The following is a 21227-nucleotide window of genomic DNA, read 5'->3' as shown; positions in this document are numbered from 1 at the left end:
CAAAGTCCTCCTCCTCCTCCACCCCTTAGTGTGGCAGATGAAGGTTGGGGATTCCCACATGAACACCTATTAAGGGAAGAGAAAGGACAAGGAGGCAAAGGAGTATTCGCCGACCGAAATACTCGGTCTTGTAGGGCACAGGGTGCTGGGTCATCCCAGGCCTGTCGAATACCTCCCTGCAGCCCCACAATGCTCTAGAGAGTCCCAAAGGAGAAGCATGACTTCATGAGGCCCCTTTCTTGGGGCTTCTTCACCTCTACTTCTTGCCTGTCTGCATGTGGACGGTGGTGCCTTAAAACGAACTCAACCATCTTGACCTTTGAGGTCAATATCGACAGAAAAAGCCCCACTGTGCCACCTGCTTCAGGATTTCCATCCCTTCTGCTTGGAGGACTAGAAAAGACTTCCTCTCCAGGTGACAGATGACAAGGAAGCCCCACCCCATGCACCCAGACTCAATAGAATAATATTATAGTCCAGAGATTCTAGCATCACTTCCATCCCATGACGAGGGGTTGCAGAAGATCACTGGTCCCAAGTTTACTGTGAAGCCCCATACCTAGCGTTTGCAGAAACTGGCTATATTGGGGCCAGGATGGGAAAGGGCAGTATTTCTGAATCCAGTCTGTATTGGGGAAAACAATAAATGCAATGGTCCCTAAAGTTATCATATATTCTTATGACTATTCTTTAATAAAAATATCTTTAATTTGCAGGCTTATGTAGGGCCAACCCAATGAGCCTGCCCTTTCAATAAGAGCAGTCAAGGCAGGAATGGGGGACTCCCATCCATACTAGGGATCGGAGCCAGAGTCCAGTCAGCCTGGGCCTCAATCCTACAGAATGCTCTGGACTCATTGTAATCGGGAGGTTATGAGCCCAGGCTTTCAAGTTTGTAGGACCTAACACCACACCCTCCATTTATCAGCCCTGGAATTCTGCACGGGCTGCTTGACTACTCTGTGCCTTCCTTTTTATTTTATTTTATTTTATTTTATTTTATTTTATTTTATTTTATTTTATTATTTTTTTAATTTTATTTTTAATTTTTTTAAATTTACATCCAAATTAGTTAGCATATAGTGGAACAATGATTTCAGGAGTAGATTCCTTAGTGCCCCTTACCCATTTAGCCCATCCCCCCTCCCACAACCTCTCCAGTAACCCTCAGTTTGTTCTCCATATTTATAAGTCTCTTCTGTTTTATCCTCCTCCCTGGTTTTATATTATTTTTGTTACCCTTCCCTTATGTTCATCTGTTTTGTCTCTTAAAGTCCTCATATGAGTGAAGTCATATGATTTTTGTCTTTCTCTAATTTCACTTAGCATAATACCCTCCAGTGCCATCCACGTAGTTGCAAATGGCAAGATTTCATTCTTTGTGATTGCTGAGTAATACTCCATTGTATATATATATGCCACATCTTCTTTATCCATTCATCCATCGATGGACATTTGGACTCTGTCCATACTTTGGCTATTGTGGATAGTACTGCTATAAACATTGGGGTGCACATGTCCCTTCGAAACAGCATACCCGTATCTCTTGGATAAATGCCTAGTAGTGCAATTGCTGTGTCCTAGGGTTGTTCTATTTTTAGTTTTTTGAGGAACCTCCATCCCGTTTTCCAGAGTGGCTGCACCAGCTTGCATTCCCACCAGCAGTGTAAAAGAGATCCTCTTTCTCTGCATCCTCACCAACATCTGTTGTTGCCTGAGTTGTTAATGGTGCTATTCTGACAGGTGTAAGGTGGTATCTCATTGTGGTTTTGATTTGTATTTCCCTGATGATGAGTGATGTTGAGCATTTTTCATGTGTCGGTTGGCCATCTGGTTGTCTTCTTTGGAGAAGTGTCTATTCATGTCTTTTGCCCATTTCTTCACTGGATGATTTGTTTTTTGGGTGTGGAGTTTGATAAGTTCTTTATAGATTTTAGATACTAACCCTTTATCTGATATGTCCTTTGCAAATATCTTCTCCCATTCTGTCGGTTGCCTTTTAGTTTTGTTGATTGTTTCCTTTGCTGTGCAGAAGCATTTTATTTTGTTGAGGTCCCAGTAGTTCATTTTTGCTTTTGTTTCCCTTGCCTCTGGAGACGTGTTGAGTAAGAAGTTGCTGCGGCCAAGATCAAAGAGGTTTTTGCCTGTTTTCTCCTTGAGGATTTTGATGGCTTCCTGTCTTACATTTAGGTCTTTCGTCCATATTGAGTTTATTTTTGTGTATGGTGTAAGTAAGTGGCATTCTTCTGCATGTCGCTGTCCAGTTTTCCCAGCACCACTTGCTGCAGAGACTGTCTTTGTTCCACTGGATATTCTTTCCTGCTTTGTCAAAGATTAGTTGGCCATACATTTGTGGGTCCATTTCTGGGTTCTCTATTCTGTTCCATTGATTAAGTGTCTGTTCTTGTGCCATCTCTGCCTTCCTTTTCTCATCTGCAGTATGGGAATAATCATATCTTCTTCATAGGAAATAGAAGTTAAATATGATAAAGAGCTTAGCACAGTGCCTGGCACACAGTGTGCTTGCTAAATGGCAGGTACTGTTGTGAAGTGGTGCAGAAGCAGGCCATTCCAAGGAGCAGGGCCTTGACAGAGAAAAGGTCAAGATGGGACATGATGGGGGCATCAAGGAAAGAAAAGGCCAGGAGGGAAGAGACTGCTCCTCTTCTCTCCTCTCCATAAAGGCCACTGCTGCCGCTGTGGGCAGGGAAACTAGGAAGTCTGAGTCAGGCCTCTTCCCATCTCCCTGGCTTCCATCTTCCCCATGGGGAGATGACCTAAATCTTTCAACCTCTATGCCAGGATGTGTCAGGTGCCTGGAACTGGTGGAAGAAGGGCTCCCCTGTCTGTCCCTGTGCCCTTCCCAGAGCTGAGGGGTAGAGCCCGCAGGGATTCCGTGAGCAAGTGCCGAGCATGGGTAGCATGCAGCCAGTAGGGCCCGTGGACCCCTCTCCTCAAGGTGCCGTGGGAGAGTGGAGCTGCATCCCCCACTCGGAACCCTTCCCCAGCAGGTGGGCGCCTGGTGGGGCCAGATGCTATGACAGATTGCAGAAGTTTTTCTAAGTTTATAGGTTTTAAAAGGTCAGGCTCTTTGGTGGTAAAATTTTCAGAGACCAGTAAAATTTACTGGAGGAGACAGGAGACACGACTGAAAGTAAAAGGCTGCAGCCAGGAGTCTAAGGGATCTCAGCTCCATCCCCTAACGGGCTGTGGGAACAGAGGCAAGGCACAGAGGCTCTCTGGGCTCTGTGTTTTAACCTGGAAAATGGGAGCAAGCACCGTGGTAAGGGGCAGGAGGGTGTGCGCCCCCATGAGCCTGGGCTCTTCACCGCCTGATTACACCGAGTCCCAGAGCCCTCTGTAGGATTTAAACCCAGGTTGATTGATTGAATTCTGGAAAGTGCCAAGCACAGGCGTGACTACAGTCCTCCTGGGCACGGTGTTGGGAGCAGCTGGACACAAAGCCAAGGCACAGGCCTACAGGTCCTGCATCCTCAGGGCTTTTCATTACCCACCCTGGGCCGCTGCCGTCTGCGTGTCTGCCTCTGCGCCCCCGGAGGAGCCCGGCCGTCTGCAGGCAGAGCTCCGGAATCAAATTAGCCAGGCCTCTGCTACTTCCCTCGTCCCCGCCGGCCACGGCGAGTTCATCAAGGCCGCTCACTAATTTTTATCTTGTTTAAAAGGGACAAAAGTGACTCCACAGTTTCATCGGAGGCAATTTACACCCCGCCACTGGCCACAGCTCCAACTACCCCCTGTCTGCTGTGCCATCAAATCCATTAATAGGAAATTTCTTTGGGGGAAACTTGACTGATGCTCCATCAGAGAGGCACAGAGGCAATACATCTCCATTCGAGGCCGTGGCCTGCCCGGCTCGCTATAATCCTATTACCTAAGAAGCTAATTCCCTAATGCACACACTGTACCAAGACATTCTCTTCCCTCCCCAGCACAGTTGGGCAGTCCCAGAGGATTCCAGGAGCTCAGAGCAGAAGTGAAGGCTTGGGGCTCAGAGGACAGGGTCTCCAGGCTTTTTGGTTGCTCCCTGCCCGGGGCTTGGCATGTGGCCTTGGCTGGCCCTCCATTCCACAGCACTGGAGGGTCAGTCACATTCAAGCCACCCCAACTCCACGGCTCTGCCTCTCCTGCAGCCTTCTTTTCTTTTCCTCCCTCTCTTTCCCTTTTTTTTTTTTTCCTCCTTGCCTTTTACTGCTAGCTTCCTTTTCTTTTCCATTTCCTGCCAATGTTTTCTTTTCTCATCTTCCTTTTCCTCTTCCTTTTACTTTTGCCTTCTCTCCCTTCTTCTCCAGATCCCTCTTTTCCTGTAGTTTTACCTTCTGTTTCTTTGCACCATCTTCTTGCCCCCCTCTCCCCCACTGCTTGGGCACCATGCCCGCACAAGTTCAGTGCCCAGTGCTTCTTCCTGCTGTCTGTCTCCAGGTGGCTTGGCTCTGTGGAAGGAATGGGCTCCAGGCCACACTGGTCGTGGCTTGGGGCAACAGGTGAGGGAGTGCCTTGTGGGTATGCGCAGGGAGCCCCAGGGAGGACAAAATGGGGCATTCGGAGGCAGTGGTTCGGACATGGAGGGGAGCGGCTAAGTGTTGTTTGTTCTTTAATGATGCAGCAACTGTAATGGAAACCCCAGTGGGTTACTGCTAAGCACCAAACCTGGTAATGGCCATACGAAGGTGCCCCGTCAGTGAATGGTATAATGCTTGTTGTAGATTTTATAACGCACATAAACAAGATGAAACATCCTTCTAGAAATTTACAGCAGATTTCTCAGTGACAATGAGAAATGAGCGTGAGCCTAAGAATCTTTGTGTATCACTCCAGATGCTGGGCTTGAAGATGGATTTAGGAATCCACAAATGCCCTTCCTGAGTTTGAGCCCCTTCAAGACCTCAGCCTGGACGCCTGGGGACAGCCTGGTTCTTCTTGCCTTGTCCTGCTGTCAAGCCTGGATGTACTCATTCTGGAGTGGAGGTGCCTAGTTTCTTCTATTGTACCACGTGTCCTCATCTCCATTCCTCCAAAAGGAATTCCTGGAGATGATTTTCCGTGTTTTATCTGGATTGTGCAGTGAGGAAGCACATGACTTCACAGAAGGGTAGCCCAATCTCCTTGAGCTGGACCAAGCACTCCAGGACCAAACTCTGGCTAATAGCCATCCAAAGGGACTCCATCAATGAGTGTTAAATGCTGATGCAGATTTCATCATGCACACGAATAAGGGGGGAAATCCAGACAAAACCAAAAAGGACTCGGCCCTGACCAAGGTGATTTTTTTTTAACCATGACAACTGAGAAAATTCTTCTTTCCCACAGTGTTCCCAGCCTATGCCACACTTAAATCCAACTGGAAATGGAATTGAAAGGAATAAATATATTTGTGGTTGAAGCTTGCTATGATTTGATACAGGTGTATCTTGCTTTTCACACACTCGAGGCAAAGAAGTCTGCTTCTACCCAAATGGTAAAGTGGGAGTGAGATTCACTCAAACAGAAATTCCAAGCCACACTCTTCTCTGACAGTTTTTTTGGCACACAGCTGGGTGTCTGAGGGATAGATCCTTTCCTATTCGACTGACAAAGGAAAAAGAAACCCTTGTTTCAAGAAAACGTTTAAAAGCAAAGTGTTGATGGGGCACCTGCGTGGCTCAGTTGGTTGAGCATCTGACATCAGCTCACGTCATGATCTCATGGTTTGTGAGTTCAAGCCCCACATCAGCCTCACTGCTGTCGGCACAGAGCCTGCTTCAGATCTTCTGTCCCCCTCTCCCTCTGCCCCTCCCCTGCTCAGCCTCTCTCTCTCAAAAATAAATAAACATTAAAAACATTCTTAAAAGGAAAGTGTTGACAATGTTCATGAAATGGTATTAATAAGCAAAGGACAGGATGGGATGCAAATTATATGTACAGTGTATTTACTTCATCGTACACATTATAACAGAAAATTATAGAGGAATATATATCAAAATATTAACAGTGGATGTTTCTGGGTAGTGAGCCCATGGATGATTTTAATGTTTCTTCATATTTTTCTATAATAAGCATGTATTATTGCATTCTTTTTTAATTAAAAAACTTTTTTAATGTTTATTTATTTGTGTGTGAGAGAGAGAGACAGAGAGACAGAGCACAAGTGGGGAAGGGATAGAGAGAGAGGGAGACACAGAATCTGAAGCAAGATCCAAGCTCTGAGCTGTCAGCACAGAGCCTGATGCGGGGCTTGAACCCACAAACCGTAACATCATGACCTGAGCTGAAGTCAGATGTTTTACTGATTGAGCCACCCAGGCACCCTTATTATATTTTCATAATACATGCTATGGGGGTGCCTGGGTGGCTCAGTCAGTTTAGCGTCCAACTCTTGATTTCGGCTCAGGTCACGATCTCATGGTTCATGGGTTTGAGCCCTACATCAGACTATGTGCTGTCAGTGCTTGGAGCCCGCTTGGGATTCTCTCTTCCTCTTTCTCTGCCCCTGCTCCCCTTGTGCTCTCTCTCTCTCAAAAATAAATAAACTTAATAATAATAATAATACATATTATGTATATGAAACAATATATAAATATATTTGCTTAGTATAAATTACATATACAGGTTACTACTTAAATATTTAAATTTAAATATTTTGATGAGGACAAAAGGACAGAGGTAACCCCATGTGGTAACCCCAGGTCCCCTTCCTCTGTGTGCAGAGATGCCCGGCCCCTGCTTAGGAAGGGGAGTGAACGAATGCCCCCCCCTGCTCCCGCCGCACCTCCCCCTGCCCCAGCCCCATGCTACCCAAGCGCACTAGCCATGGGACATAAATGAGGGTAGCAGCCCAGGGCCACTCCCAGCAGACAGGCTGCACCCTTGCTCCAGGAGCCCCTGCAGCGGCCCCCAACCCCACAGCCCCCCACCCCAAGTTACTCCTTGGAGCATTTGGCCGGGCCACCTGGCTGAAGGGGCGGACTAAGTCCTGCCCCATGACATCAGCTGGGCGGCCTCCCCTCTCACTGGCTCCCTTTCCTTCCTTCCCGCCCTGAAACCTGATCCGGCTGAGGGACTGATTGCAGGAACTTGGCGACTGTCCAGCGCTGGTGGCCCCTCAGCAGTGGGAGGCTGCAGCCTCAGAGGTGTGGAAGGCGGCCCTGAGGAGGCAGGCCGGCTGGGACATGAAGCCGGCAGAGTGTGGGCAGCCTGCTTCTCAGCACGTCTTACCCTGAGGCCACTCCAAGGCTGCTCACGCCCGGGGAAAGTCACCATGCTGTCGTGGGTGCCACGGGTCCTGCTGGCCTTGCTTCTGCCCACACTCCTGGCACATGGACAAGGTAAGGGGATGGTGGGAAAAGATACGGGACATGGCTGGCCACCTGCAGAGGTCGGGTAGGGGATGTTTGATTCCCCCAGGGGTTGAGGGAGGGAGGTTTTCAGAGTGGGTGCTGCTTTGGGAAAGTCAGGGATCTTGCCACATCCGAGCACAAGAATTTGAAGGCACTATGGTCCAGCTCAAAAGCAGGGGTGGTGGAGTGCCAGGTGAGGGCAGGGCTTGCTCCTGTCTTCTTTGCCCTGCTCCCAAACTCACGGAACTGTAGCTGCAAGGGACCTTGGACTTCATTTGGTCTACTCCTTCTTGTTATAAATGGGAATGCTGTGTCCAGAGAGGGGGAATAATTCACTCAAGGTCACACAGCACATTAGCAACAGAGTGGCGACCAGAACCAACCTCAGCTTCCCTGGTCTTGTTGCATGGGCTCCCTGGGCCTCCTTTCCTCAAGTTCCCTTCCAGAGCTAAATTCTAATAACCCCAAACTTCTCTGCATTCCCCTACCCTTTCCTCCTGCTTTCCTGGGATATGAGGTGTTTGGGTCACAAAAGGATTTGTTTCCTTTTGCCACAAACAATATTTATTTCCTATTTTGGAAGGTTTTCTCCCCATGCAGAGCTAGGTTGGGAGAGCTGGGGCACAATTAGGATGCCGTCCCGGGGCTGAACAGAGAGGAAGAACTGACATGCATGTGCGTGCTGGCTTTCCTCCCTTGAGCTGTCCCTGTGGAAGCTCGGCAGGACCAACAGACCCAGGCTTCATGTTAAGGCTGTGGCTCGGAGCTTTCTTGGCTGAGGAGAATTACTGTCCAGTCTGGCTCCCTGCACACCGGTCCATTTCCCAACAATAGACTCAGGGCTATTGCTTCCATAGTGAAGACAGAGAGATTTGGATTTGAATCTCATTTCCCCCACTTGCGGGGCACAGTCTCCACCTTTCTGAGCCTTGGGGACTCTTATCTGGAAACTGTGCCGTCATGACAGCCACCCCCATGGGCTGCTCGAAGATTGAAATGAAGAATGTGTTAACTGTTATTATTCCACAGGAGGCACTCAGTAAGTGGTCTCTTGTCCTCCCCCTCTCTCTGCTCTTCTCTGTCCTTTGGAGGGAAGCTGAAAGTTTATCAGGGAAGGTGAGTGGGGAGCAGGAAGGGGGATCTGTAGCAGAAATTTGCCCACATTATATAGACAAGATGCGAGAAGAGGCAGCCTTGTTTGGAGAAAGTCAGGCCCACTGGCACCTGGTCTGTGGAAGACCCCAGAGGCACCCTGCTAGTCCCCTAACAGCTTTGCCCCCTGTGCCCTGGTCCTCTAGGGTTCTCGCATTCCCTACCCTATGACTTTCACCTTCTTTTTCTTGGCATCTTTCAGAAAGTGCTTCCGCTATTTCCCAGAGGGGTAACAGGTGCACGTGAAACCCCCGTAGAATGGAGTGAGGACCTCAGAGTTAGGTTTTCTCATCGCCATTTTGTCCTTATAGGTCTCCTGCTCTGGGAACAATTCAGTTTCTCCTCACTTCCTGTAACCTCACGTCTAACCCTCTTCCCAACCCACCAAATCTACCCATAAATCAACCCTCTGGAGGAGACCCGCCTCCAGGAGTTTGTGCGTGCATGACTCAGAGGGGAGGATTTTGCAGGAAGGAATGGCAGCTTTCACGGGATGCCTCCTTTCTTTCTTTGTTAATAGGAGGCTGGGGTCAAGGAGCCGACGAGGATCTGGCCAGACGCTGAGGTCTGACCTTTCCTTGCAGCCCCCTCTCCTTCCAGTACCCATCCCGAGGGCCACTCCTCCTTAGCTCCCCAGCTCCCCTCCTCTGTCTCCTGTAGGCCACCTCCTCTGGGCAGGTACCTGCTCAACCTTTCTCAGCCCCTGGCCCACTTAGACCTCACCTGTCTTAATTCACCTACGTTTACAGCCCAGCTCCCCTGTCTCATGGAAATGAGTGTGTAGGTTACCCTTAGGAGACAATACCTTCAGATTTGGGCAGGAATCTCTGTGGACAAAACGTTCCAGTGACGGGACTTTCAGCCTGTGGAAGTATCTGGGACTCTGGGGTGAAAATAGTGGAGGCATTTTCCTTTCAATAGCCTTCAAACCAGGCCAAAAGATGGGGGAAGCCTCAGGCTCTGATGCCCACTTTGCCCTGTTCTTCCTAGCCAGGCGCAGGGAGCACCCCCAGGCTCAGAACACCTCTAGGCCCGCTCTGCTGAGGCTGTCAGATTACCTCCTGGCCAACTACCAGAAGGGCGTGCGGCCTGTGCGGGACTGGAGGAAGCCAACCACCGTGTCCATCGATGTCATTGTCTATGCCATCCTCAGCGTGGTGAGCACTAGGCCCCAATCTGCCCCACTCAGAGGTGGGCCTTTTGGGGTGGAAGACCATGTAAGGCCGGGTCACTCCCTGGGCAGCACAGGGGACATTCAAGTACCCAGAGTACCTGTGATCTGGCACAGACCCGTGCCAGGCTGGACAACAGCACCGACCGTCTACAGAGCTGCCCAAACCAGAAAACCAGGGTCACTTCTGTGGCTGCCTCTCTCAACCCCTATTCCTAGAGGGCCACTTACCACATGTGGTTCTTCATGCATTGTATCATGGTAACCATGTCCCCACATAAGCTGTCCTGTTCATCTGTCCTATTCATTTCTAGGCCCTTGGTGTCTGACACGGGCCCCTGATACATGACAGGTGTTGCTAAATGATTGTTGAACAATGAATCCTAAACCAATTAATAAATCAATTCCTTCATCAATGACTGTAGTAGGACGGGGTGCACTGCCTGGTGAGGAGGTCAGACGTTGTGCAGAGATAAACAAGAGAGCAGTTGCAGAGATGGAGAGCACCAGAGCAAGCAGGACCTGACCTCACAGTCTCTACTGCAGCCCGTGTGGCTGTTTCGGGAAGCAAAGCTGGGAATTAGTTGGGAATGAGGGACAGTGATGAATTTTGGACTGTGTGTTTTTGCATTTCTTGACTGCATACTAGGATGGGAGGGAGATACAGATGTAGATATACAGGCATACAAATATGTAAAAGTGTATAGATATAGGGGCATCTGGGTGGCTCAATCAGTTGAGCATCTGACTCTTGATTTCGGCTCAGGTCATGAACTCACGATTTGTGGGATTGAGCCCCATGTTGGGTTCCTTAATGACAGCACAGAACCTGCTTGGGATTCTCTCTCTCTCTCTCTCTCTCTCTCTCTCTCTCTGCCCCTTGCCCACTGGTATGCATATGTGTACTCTCTCTCTCAAAATAAATAAACATCTGGGGCGCCTGGGTGGCGCAGTCGGTTAAGCGTCTGACTTCAGCCAGGTCACGATCTCGCGGTCTGTGAGTTCGAGCCCCGCGTCAGGCTCTGGGCTGATGGCTCGGAGCCTGGAGCCTGTTTCCGATTCTGTGTCTCCCTCTCTCTCTGCCCCTCCCCCGTTCATGCTCTGTCTCTCTCTGTCCCAAAAATAAATAAAAAAGTTGAAAAAAAAATTAAAAAAAAAAATAAAAATAAATAAACATCTAAAAAATACAGATAGATAAAATATTTTCTATATGTCTTCTCTTTTTTAAAAAAAATATTTATTTTGAGAGAGAGAGAGCACGAGCAGGGGAGGGGCAGAGAGAGAGAGGAAGAGAGAGAATCCCAAGCAGGCTCCACACTGTCAGCACAGAGCCTGACTCAGGGCTCGATCCCACTATCCATGTGATCATGACCTAAGCCAAAATCAGAAGTCAGACACTTAACTGACTGAGCCTCCCAGGCACCCCCTTTATGTTTTCCCTTATCTTATATGTTACGTATATTATATATGTAAAATATATGTAGCATAGAGACATATATATATATAACATAATAGAAAATAGTAAAAGATGATTGATAGATAGATAGATAGATAGATAGATAGGAAATTAAAAAAGAAACAGTTGTATTTCTTCCTAGATGTGTCCTAGTCAAAGACCAACCAACTCTTCCTGGTTGGCCCTTTTCTCTTTTTCTTCACTACCTCTTCCCGAAGGAATAGGGACACAAAGCAACAGCTCCTCTTGGGGTACATGTGCAAGGTGGACGTCCGCCCATGGGGCACTGACGCTGAGCCCTCTTTCCTTTCACAGGATGAAAAGAACCAGGTCCTGACCACCTACATCTGGTACCGGCAGGTGAGCGCCCACTCCCATTTCCTGGGATGGGATCTTCCCCTTCTAGGAAGGATTCCTCAAAAGAGTCAGGAATGTCAGAGGCCTTGGTGAGGGGAGGGGGGAAGAGGCTCAGAGACAGACTCAGGAGACCCGGGAGTCTGGGCCCCTCTCCTCTCAGGACTGGAGATGGAAGGAAGCTCCGTGCTCAGCAGAGGAGAAATCCTCCAAACCCCCTCTGGTTTCCGAGTGGTTTCACAGCATCTCGAACAACTTGTCTGGTCTCTGTTGATAAACACCTCCAGTGCCCAGTTGCTCAGCGGGAAGCTACTGCACTTTTAAACAACTCTAATTGCTAGAAAGTTCTTCCTTCTATTAAGCCAAGGGTGATGACAATCAAATTGGGTGATTGACACAGGGCAGTCCCATCCACCGAGTCCTCACACCCTCAGCCACCTCCTGACTCTCCGAGCTTCTGAGGGACATCACTCAGCCACTGCTGAGAACGTCTCTGAGGCCTTCAAGGCCTTCATGTGGCCCTTCTGGCAGCGAGCTGGTGGGGAGCTGGGGGGGGCGAGCTGGTAGAGAGCTGATGGGGAGCTGGCAGGGAGCTTGCGGGGAGCTGGCTGGGAGCTGGTGGGGAGCTGATGGGGAGCTGGCAGGGAGCTGGAGGGGAGCTGGGGGAGAGCTGGTGGGGAGCTGGTAGAGAGCTGATGGGTAGCTAGCTGGGAGCTTGCAGGGAGCTGGCTGGGAGCTGGTGGGGAGCTGATGGGGAACTGGCAGGGAGCTTGCGGGGAGCTGGCAGGGAGCTGGGGGGGAGCTGGCAGGGAACTGGTGGGGAGCTGATGGGGGAGCGGGGGGAGAGCTGGGGGGAAACTGGTGGGGAGCTGGTGAGGAGCTAGGGGGGAGAGCGGGCAGGTAGTGGGGACTGCTGTCCACAGGCTGGTCCTGGGCTGGCAGGCCCTGAGCTGCAGAGCAGATTTGAGAGTAGAAGGGAACCAGAGGAGCTGGCGAGAGGGGGCGGGAGGATGGGGCCAGGTCGCAGAGGTCAGAGCTTAGAGGGGCTCTGTCTGGAGACATGCCAGGCATGTGCAGGTCTCTGTTACATCCCTCCACTGCTCGTGAGTGCTTCCCACTACCACCAGCATGCGGGGCAGAGGGTGGGGTAGAGGCAGAAGCCAGATGCTGATTCCTGCCAGACTGCTCTCTTCTGCCCTAGAAAAATCTCTTAATATAGAGCACTCCCTGCGTCAAAGGAAGGGATGCACAAGAAGAGGCAGCCCAGGGCTCCTTTCCTGGGACATCTGGCCTAGGTCCCACCTGTGGACCTCTAGGGTCACTTGTGTGCCCAGCAGTAACGGGATGCCAACCTACTGTCCCAAGGGACCGGAATTAGAGACAAGAATGAGACTCAGGCCCTGCCTGCAGTGAGCTCACAGACTAGGGGAGGCCACAGACACATGAACAGACAGTTGAATGTAGCAAGATTTCCAGTGAGGCAAGAATGAGATACCAACCATGAGGGCACAGAGGGGGTACATGAAAATCCAGCCTGGGGAGTGGGGGGGCACGGAAGGTTCCCAGAGAAGGGAGCAGACAGATGCTCTGAGTCTGGAGGGACACAGAAGACCTCCCTCAGGGGAGAAGACAGGGATTGCGGTGTGGGAGAGCGCAGGTATGCAGAGACGTGGGGTGTTTGCACGCAGTGGAAAGGACACTCCATAGAGAAGATGGCAAAAACCATGAGGCTCGAGAGGGGAGCCCGGGTGGCTTAGTTGGTGGAGCTTCAGACTTTGATTTCGGCTCAGGTCATGATCTCACAGTTCAAGGGTTTGAGCCCTGCATCAGGCTCCGCACTGACAGTGCAGAGCCTGCTCAGGATTCTCTCCCTCTCCCTCTGTCTCTGCCCCTCTCTGACACACGCTTTCCCTCTCTCAAAATAAACGAATAAATCTAAAAAAATAATGAGACTAGAGAGATAGCTGGAGGTCAGATTGTGCAGACCTTTGCTGGCCATGAGGTTGAACTCTATCCCAAGTGCAAGAGGCATCCCTAGAGTTTTAAGCAAGGGAATGACATAATTACGTTGACTTTTTAGATCAGTCATTCTGACAGGATAGTGAGGAATGTGTTGATCACAACTTAACAGTAACCATCTCTACCCTGTCAGATGCATCTTATTGTCCCAATTTGCATATGAGCAGACCAAGACCCAAGAAGCTATGTGTCCAAGATCCCACAGTTGGTGGATGGGATAGTCAGACGGGAGAAATGACCACAGGGCAAGGCGTCATTTTTCTGGGTCATAATTGCATGCCGGGAGAGTGTGAGCACAGCGATGGGGGGACTCTCGGTACTGCTGAGTGATTCCCCCAAGAAGATGCCCGTCTGTTGCCTGGGCACTGAGCGGTGAGGTCATCCCGAGGGGTGGCTGCCTGTGACCATCCCCTGCTCTTCCCCTAGTACTGGACAGATGAGTTTCTCCAGTGGAACCCTGAGGACTTCGACAACATCACCAAGCTGTCCATCCCCACTGAGAGCATCTGGGTCCCAGACATTCTCATCAACGAGTTGTGAGTGCTGTCATTTGATGCTGGGTGGCTGGGTGGTTCCGGGGCTGTGGAAAGATGGGGCTGGGGGCAAGACTCTGCTGTGGCATGAGAGGTCCCACCCAGGCTTGCAGAACTGTAGGTAAAGTTGGCTTGGGCCCAAATTCCCCTTTGGTTTCTTTCTCTTTTTTTTTTTTTTCTTTTCTCTTTTTAAAACTCCTCTTTTTCTATGCCTGATGTGGAAACCCTGTACTTCTTGGTCCAAGGGCCCCCTTCCCAGGGAAGGGAAGCCAAGGAATGAATTTGCCCTGTCATAATAGCTGAATGAAGGACAGCTGTGGTTTTCAAGGGGACAGTGAGATTACCAATAGGGATGAAGCTCCAGCAGTGGTCCCAGGGGTGATTTGGAGACACTCACACCTCTCAAGTCATACACATGCCTGGCTGGCTCCAGATCGCACCCCCAGTGTGAAGTGGGTACCACCATCCTTGATTCCCAACAGCTGACAGCCCCGGCCAACATGCCCTCCCCGCATCCTTCAGGTTGTTCAGGCTCCACTGCCTGGGCTTCTCAATGCCAGGCGGTGGAAGATGGCTGGGGGACACAGATGGAAGGAGGAGGTGGCCCGGGGCCAGTTGCCCTCCGCCGGTACCCACCACATTGCCCAATGACATGGCTGCCACTCAAAGTGCTTTTCAGGGGAGACAGTTGACCTAGACCTCGGGCTGGAGGGATCCCAGTTCCTGGCTGGATCTCCAGGTTAGACTGAAGTAGCCTGGATCTTAGTTTCTTATCTCTTGGCCTGATTCCACAGAAGGCTGCAGGCGCAGGACCCTAAGCTCAGGCCACTCTGTGCCACAGTGGTCACTTGGGAGAGCCTAGGGGTTGGGGATCTGCTGAGAGAGAGTGACAAAGTCCACCTCGCCTCTTTTCTACTCAAGGACTTCTCTAGTTCCTTTTCGTCCTGGGAAGATTATTCTCATGTCACAGGACCTCTAGGCAAAGAGAAGCCCAGGTCAGGATGGATCCCCAGGATGGATCGCCCAACGAAGTTTGCCCATTGCCACTGGGCTGCTGATCCCGGGAGCTGAGCTCTGCCCAGCTGGGTGGGTGGTGGAGTAGGGGCAGCTGGACATGCTCATGACAGCAAGTGGCTTTGAGGTACCTGGATTCCTCACCTGCCTTTTGTGGCCAGGTTGCCGGGGGAATGAAGGAGCAATGCCCTTTCCTGCTTGGAAAGTAGCCTTGACAATGGTAGGTAATCTTGAGCCCCCAAACTGCCCCTGTTCCCTGGCCAGTGTGGACGTGGGGAAGTCTCCAAGTATCCCGTACGTGTATGTCGGGCACCATGGCGAGGTCCAGAACTACAAGCCCCTCCAGGTGGTGACCGCCTGTAGCCTGGACATTTACAACTTCCCCTTCGACGTGCAGAACTGCTCGTTGACATTCACCAGCTGGCTGCACACCAGTGAGTACCGCACACAAGCTTTGGGAGGTGGGGGTGCAGGTTGGAGGGTCCCCGAAACCCCTACTTGAGGAGCACACCCTAGCAGGCAGTCTTCTTTATTCAAGTTACTTACTGCTTATTTCATAATGCCGCTGAGCCTCTGTTTCCTCAACCTCCAAACGGGACTCTGTTGTTCTTGCCATCTCCCCAGTAGTCACAAGGGTTGAATGATCGCCAGGACACCCGGTGAGGGCTAGGATCTGACACTAAGTGTCTCTTACTTGTCTTTTCTCCATGGGTGCACCCTCCCCCTCATCTCTCTGCCCAGCTTTCTGCAGTTACCTCCCCAATGGTCCCCCTCTCTTTCATGCTCCTCAGAGCCAGCAGGAAGAGCTCATTAAATGCAAACCTGGCCTTGCCCCTCTCTGCCTAAAAGCCTCAGTGGCTTCCCTGCACTCCTGAGACAAAACCCAAACCCTTCACCTGGCCGACAGGGGCTGCCCATAGTCACCACTCCAGCCTCAGCCCACGCATGTTCCCCTGAGTCCTGCCCCAACCCAGCTGCCTTCCTTCCAAGGCCCCAAAGCCCTTGTTCTCTCCCCTTCTCACAGGCTGCTTCCTCTCCTGGGCCACCCTGCACCCTCCTCCTGCCCCCCACCACTCCTAGTTCAGCCAAGTCTCCTACTCACCTAATCACAGCACTGGCATCAGTGCCTCGGGGAAACTCCTCGCATCCCCAGACTAGCCATCCCCCTTGTCCAATTTTTAGCACCCTGATCTTCTCCCCCCTTCTATTGCACTTGTAGGTGTTTGTTCAATGTCTGCTCCTCGATCAGATATAAATTCACAGAGGGTAGGACCATGACTTCCGGCCCACCATTAGGTCCCCAGTACAGTGCCTACAAAGGAAGGTGCTTGGCAACTTTTATTTAATGGATGACTACGAGGTTCTCACTAAAGTCTACAAAGTGAGCATCACCCTCTGGCAAGAAGGCATCCTCCACTTCTATTTGATTTTGTCACATTAACTGTAAATTACAAACATAATACAGAACTTCCTTGGACAAAAACCAGAATTGCAAATTATCTTTGACTTTTGACCTCTACCTTCAATCCCAAACTCTTCACCAGCAACTCCACACACCAAGACTTAACAGCTTTTATCAGTATAAGCCTCATATGGTATGTTCTTCCAGATCCTTCTCTATCCTTTGCATATACACATACATACTCCTCTATGGAAAGTACATGAAAATTATTTCTTAGGTTGTTATTTTACTAAATGTATCACTCATGCCACTGCTACCTGATTCTCTTTACAAACAACAAGAAGTGTTGGACATCTTTCCGAGTTAGTGTATATTTAGATCTTTACCCTACATGTTGACTGCTGTAGGATAGCTCAGGGTTGGGATGCATCATAGTTGATTAAGCAAGCACTTTCCTGATTGGTGGACATGTAGATCTTTCCCTATACTTTGCTGTAACAGACGCTGCTGGCTTTCTATATATCTAATGTTTCTAGTGTAGATGCAGAGAAGTAAAACCGCTTTTCTCTAAGTGAAGATTTTGTATATTTCCCTAATTCACCTTTGAGGACAGTCAGCCCTATGAAGGCAAACGTGAAGAATGTTGACTTTTGTTCATTTCCTAAATGGGGGACCCTAATGGAAACCTAGAAGAGGTGTGCATGAGAGAGAGAGGGAGGGAGGGAGAGGGAGAGGAAGAGGGAGGAAGGGAGGGAGAGAAAGAGAGAGAGAGAGAGAGGAAGAGAGGAGAGAGAAGGAGAGAAGGGGCTTTCTAATAGTTTGGTTCTGGTAGATACAGTGTGCGTTATCACTTCATTTTACGGCTGAGGACACGGAGGCTGAAGGCTAAGAGCTGAGTCCACCTAAGTCCTGCCTGTGTGGCCCACTGCGGGCCCCACCCTCACAGGGCCTGGCACATCCTCCTGGCCCTGGACTCCAGAGCTGGCTCGGTCTCTTCCCTCCCAGTCCAGGACATCAACATCTCCCTGTGGCGCTTGCCAGAAAAGGTGAAGCTTGACAAGACTATCTTCATGAACCAGGGCGAGTGGGAGCTCCTGGGGGTGCTGACCCAGTTTCGCGAGTTCAGCATGGAAAGCAGTGGCTGTTACGCAGAGATGAAGTTCTTCGTGAGTGGCCCCGGGGACAGACACGGGGGAAATGATAGCTAGAACTGCTGGGCGTCATCCCCAGGGAGACTTCAGGAGGCGTGTGGGGAAGACCATCTATAGCCCTTCTCCCAGCTCCAGGTCACACACATGCATGGGACCTTCAGGGCAGCAGATGGGGAAGCTCAGGGGAATTGTCCCTTCCTCGTCCTCTGCAGCCACCGGCCTCAATCCAGAGGCCGGATGTTAGGTCTGTCCGGTTCTTCCTCTTCCAGCAGGGCCAGGCCGGAAGCTCCATGAAGCGAGAGGTCCATGAGGGGCTGGGGGTCCTGGATGCAGGGCCTGTGTGCCCCGGGTTTCCCCCAGCTCCTGTCCTGGTCCTAGGTGGTCATCCGCCGGAGGCCCCTGTTCTACACAGTCAGCCTGCTGCTGCCCAGCATCTTCCTCATGTTCATGGACATCGTGGGCTTCTACCTGCCTCCAGACAGTGGCGAGAGGGTCTCCTTTAAGATCACACTCCTCCTGGGCTATTCTGTCTTCCTGATCATCGTGTCGGACACACTGCCGGCCACAGCCATTGGCACTCCCCTCATTGGTAAAGCCCGCTCCAGGGGAAGAGCACAGTGTGGTTGGGGGTGGGGGTGGGCGGGGGCTGAAGAACCGGCGCCCTCCCACCTGCTGTGTGTCCCCCGACCTTCCCCGCGTGCACAGGTGTCTACTTCGTCGTGTGCATGGCGCTGCTGGTGGTGAGCTTGGCTGAGACCATCCTCATCGTGCGGCTGGTACACAAGCAAGACCTGCAGCAGCCCGTACCCGCCTGGCTGCGGCACCTGGTCCTGGAGCGGGTGGCCCTGCTCCTTTGCCTAGGGGAGCAAACAGCTTCCCGACGGCCCCCGGCCACCCCCCAAGCCTCCAAGACCGATGACTGCTCAGGTGAAGAGGGAAAGGGGGCATCCCATACGGAGGGCCTGGGGGTGCGGACGTGGTAGAGAGTCTCTGGCCGGCGAGTCTGACCGGGGCTGGGATCTGAGTGCCACCCTGCACCTGGCACCCCGTGCCGGGTCTCACTGGGAGGCAGCAGAGTTCGGTCAAAGTCATCAGTGGACCCTTTCTGCACCTTCACCTCCCCTCATCAGTCCGGGTGTGGAGAGAGACGGGGCGAAGTGAGAGGCCGAGCCTGTCAGGAGCTCGGAAGGACTTGCCTTTCTCTGAGATGGACCCAAAAGGGGGTCAAACAGATGCCTCTCCAGCAGTTATGGGTCCCTTTACCTCGCATGGCTAAGTGTGCAGCCGGGGTTTCTAAAGCTCTGCATTCAGTCAGCCCAGAGACCAAGTCCCCTTCAAATTTCAAACACCTATGACAGAGAGACAGGGGTGCAGGGGACAGTAAACGTGAAGCTCGTTCTCCCTGACAAATTGTTTCAGCTACATTCGTTGCTGGTGGTGGTGGTAGTTGTGATTTGTTGATGTATTTGTTGAGCACTTTGAGGCAGGCACGTGCACTTTCTGTGCGTGATCCCAGGCCATCCACAGGCCCCGTAATAGGATTGTCATCCTCATTTGTCAAGTGAGGAAACAGGCATAAGGCCAACTAGCTTGCCTTAAGTCACAGAGCCAAGGTACTGGTGGACTGGTCTGAACCCAGGCCCAGCTGACGCTCTGCTTGTATTTTTCACCACCCCTCTTTGTCCTCCCTTCTGGCGAGAGCTAGGCCTTTTACAGGAGATGCATGGTTAATCTAAGACCACCTCATCGTGAACTGATGAATGAGTACTCCAGCCTAATGCCCAATTTCACTGCTCACCTATGAGGTAGCCATAGCTGAAGGTGTATTTTCTGGTACAAAGGGACTTGGACTGGAGTCAAGGAGAGGGCAGCAAGGCCATATGGCATAGTGGAGACAGCAGTGGAGTCACAGTCCACATACCTTCAGCCTTGGTGGCCTCACTTTTAGATGATGCTCCAGCTGTGTGACCACAGGCTAGTCACTTAACCTCTCTGAGCTTTAGCACTTCCATATAAAGAGTCCAAATAGTAATCACTCCTACTCTGCCTTTCTCGTGGGGCTATTGTGAGGCTCAAGTGAAATAATAGATATCAAATTGCTGCAGGAAGCCCCGGTGTTTAAAAAAATGCGTGGGAAAAATAAACACCAAATTCATATCTTAGTGACCTGGGGACAGGTTGGAGGATGTGACTAAGGAGGGGTATGCAGGAATCTTCAACCGTGTTGCTTTCTTTGTTCGCTCAAGTCAGACGTTGGGTACACAAATAGGTAAGTTCACATCTATACTGTTTATGTCTGGAATTCATAATAACAATTTCTGCAAGCCACAGGCACAGAAGGGACAGTGGTCGTGCCATTCTGCCAGGCTTCCCTCCTCTGCCAATGCTGTGCCCTTTTTCCAGATGTGGGGAACCACTGCAGCCATTTGAGAGGACCCCAGGACTTGGAGAATACCCCAAGGGGCCGAGGCAGCCCCCCACCACCACCGCGGGAGGCCTCCCTGGCAGTGTGCGGGCTGCTGCAGGAGCTGTCCTCCATCAGGCATTTCCTGGAGAAGAGGGACGAGAGCCGAGAGGTGGCCCGGGAATGGCTGCATGTGGGCTCTGTGCTGGACGGGCTGCTCTTCCGCATCTACCTGGTGGCAGTGCTGGCCTACAGCATCACCCTGGTTACTCTGTGGTCCATCTGGCAGTATTCTTGAGTAGGCACAGCCCAGTTGGGGTGTTTTGAGGGAGGGGTAGTAAGGCACTGGTTAGAATGGGGATTGAGGATTTCAGGGCCCAGCAGATGCCAGGGATGTTTTCAAGACCCTGTCCAATGCCAGTAATTCTGAAGCAGGGCCTTAACTCTTCCCAAAAAGCTTGATGTTCAAGACGCTTGTACCCCACCCCACCCCCCACCCAACTTATCATGGCTTTAAAACATGCTGTCTTTGATCTAGAAAAACCCATGCATTCCCTAACTTCATTCTATTTATCTGTGTATCAAGCCTTGATTTCCCCATTGTCACTTCCCTGAATAAGGCACTTTGAAATTCTGCTCCTCCCCCTTTAGCCTTGTTTTTAGATACAAAGCAAACCAACTCTCTACTGCACATGGCTGGTAACACTGCATTAGGTTTATTCAACCGTAATGTTCTCCTTCTTCACCTCACCTGTAGCCACTTCCCTGAACACTCATGTTCCATTGGATGATGGTGGGGTAGGGGGCGGGTGGGGGTAATAAAATACAATGAAGCCTAAACTCTCTTCTTAACCATTTGTCAGCAGCTGGGTGGGTGGAAGAAGAAGTTAAACGTTGCTGGTGGAAATGAGGTAGGGGTATTACCTGTGGTTTCAGTATTTGGTGCTTCCTAGCCCAGGGAATTGGGAGGTGACCACATAGTGGCTGTTATGAAGACCTAATTGGAGGTGGAATTCAAGGTGGGAGGGTAAGGATCATGAACACTTAGCAATGCTCTGCTCTGTTAACCCCCAGGAAGATGCTGGAAGAGTCCTCACAGTCTTGTTACCATTCTGTGCTCATGGTCTGTCAGTGAAGCTGAGAGCGAGCTCTCTCCCTGCCAGAGGATCCTGCAGTGGAGGCCAAGACATCAGCACCACGGTCAGCACCCACTGGTCTGGTCTTTGGAAGACAGAGG

At 51.0% G+C, this 21227-nt stretch overlaps 2 protein-coding genes across 2 annotated transcripts in view; both read left to right on the top strand.

The window, feature by feature from the left end:
* HTR3B (5-hydroxytryptamine receptor 3B) overlaps positions 1-5853 on the top strand; it is a 74546-nt gene extending 68693 nt beyond the window's left edge. The window contains 1 exon segment of the mRNA XM_078432763.2: positions 4837-5853. The gene's annotated coding sequence lies outside the window, so the exon portion shown is untranslated.
* HTR3A (5-hydroxytryptamine receptor 3A) lies at positions 4872-20814 on the top strand. The gene is made up of 10 exons (XM_060604786.3): positions 4872-4986; positions 7068-7322; positions 9477-9643; positions 11429-11473; positions 13913-14022; positions 15298-15467; positions 17441-17601; positions 17965-18175; positions 18292-18513; positions 19990-20814. Exons 1-10 carry the CDS (start codon positions 4872-4874, stop codon positions 20286-20288), a joined length of 1755 nt encoding a protein of 584 aa, XP_060460769.3. The 3' UTR covers positions 20289-20814.
* Positions 20815-21227: the final 413 nt, after the last annotated feature.

The sequence above is a fragment of the Panthera onca genome, chromosome D1 (assembly GCF_046562875.1).
Source record: "Panthera onca isolate mPanOnc1 chromosome D1, mPanOnc1 haplotype 2, whole genome shotgun sequence".
In the NCBI taxonomy this organism is placed as follows: Eukaryota; Metazoa; Chordata; class Mammalia; order Carnivora; family Felidae; genus Panthera; species Panthera onca.
The sequence above is the reverse complement of the archived record's forward strand: the minus strand, read 5'-3'. Positions and strand labels throughout refer to the sequence as shown.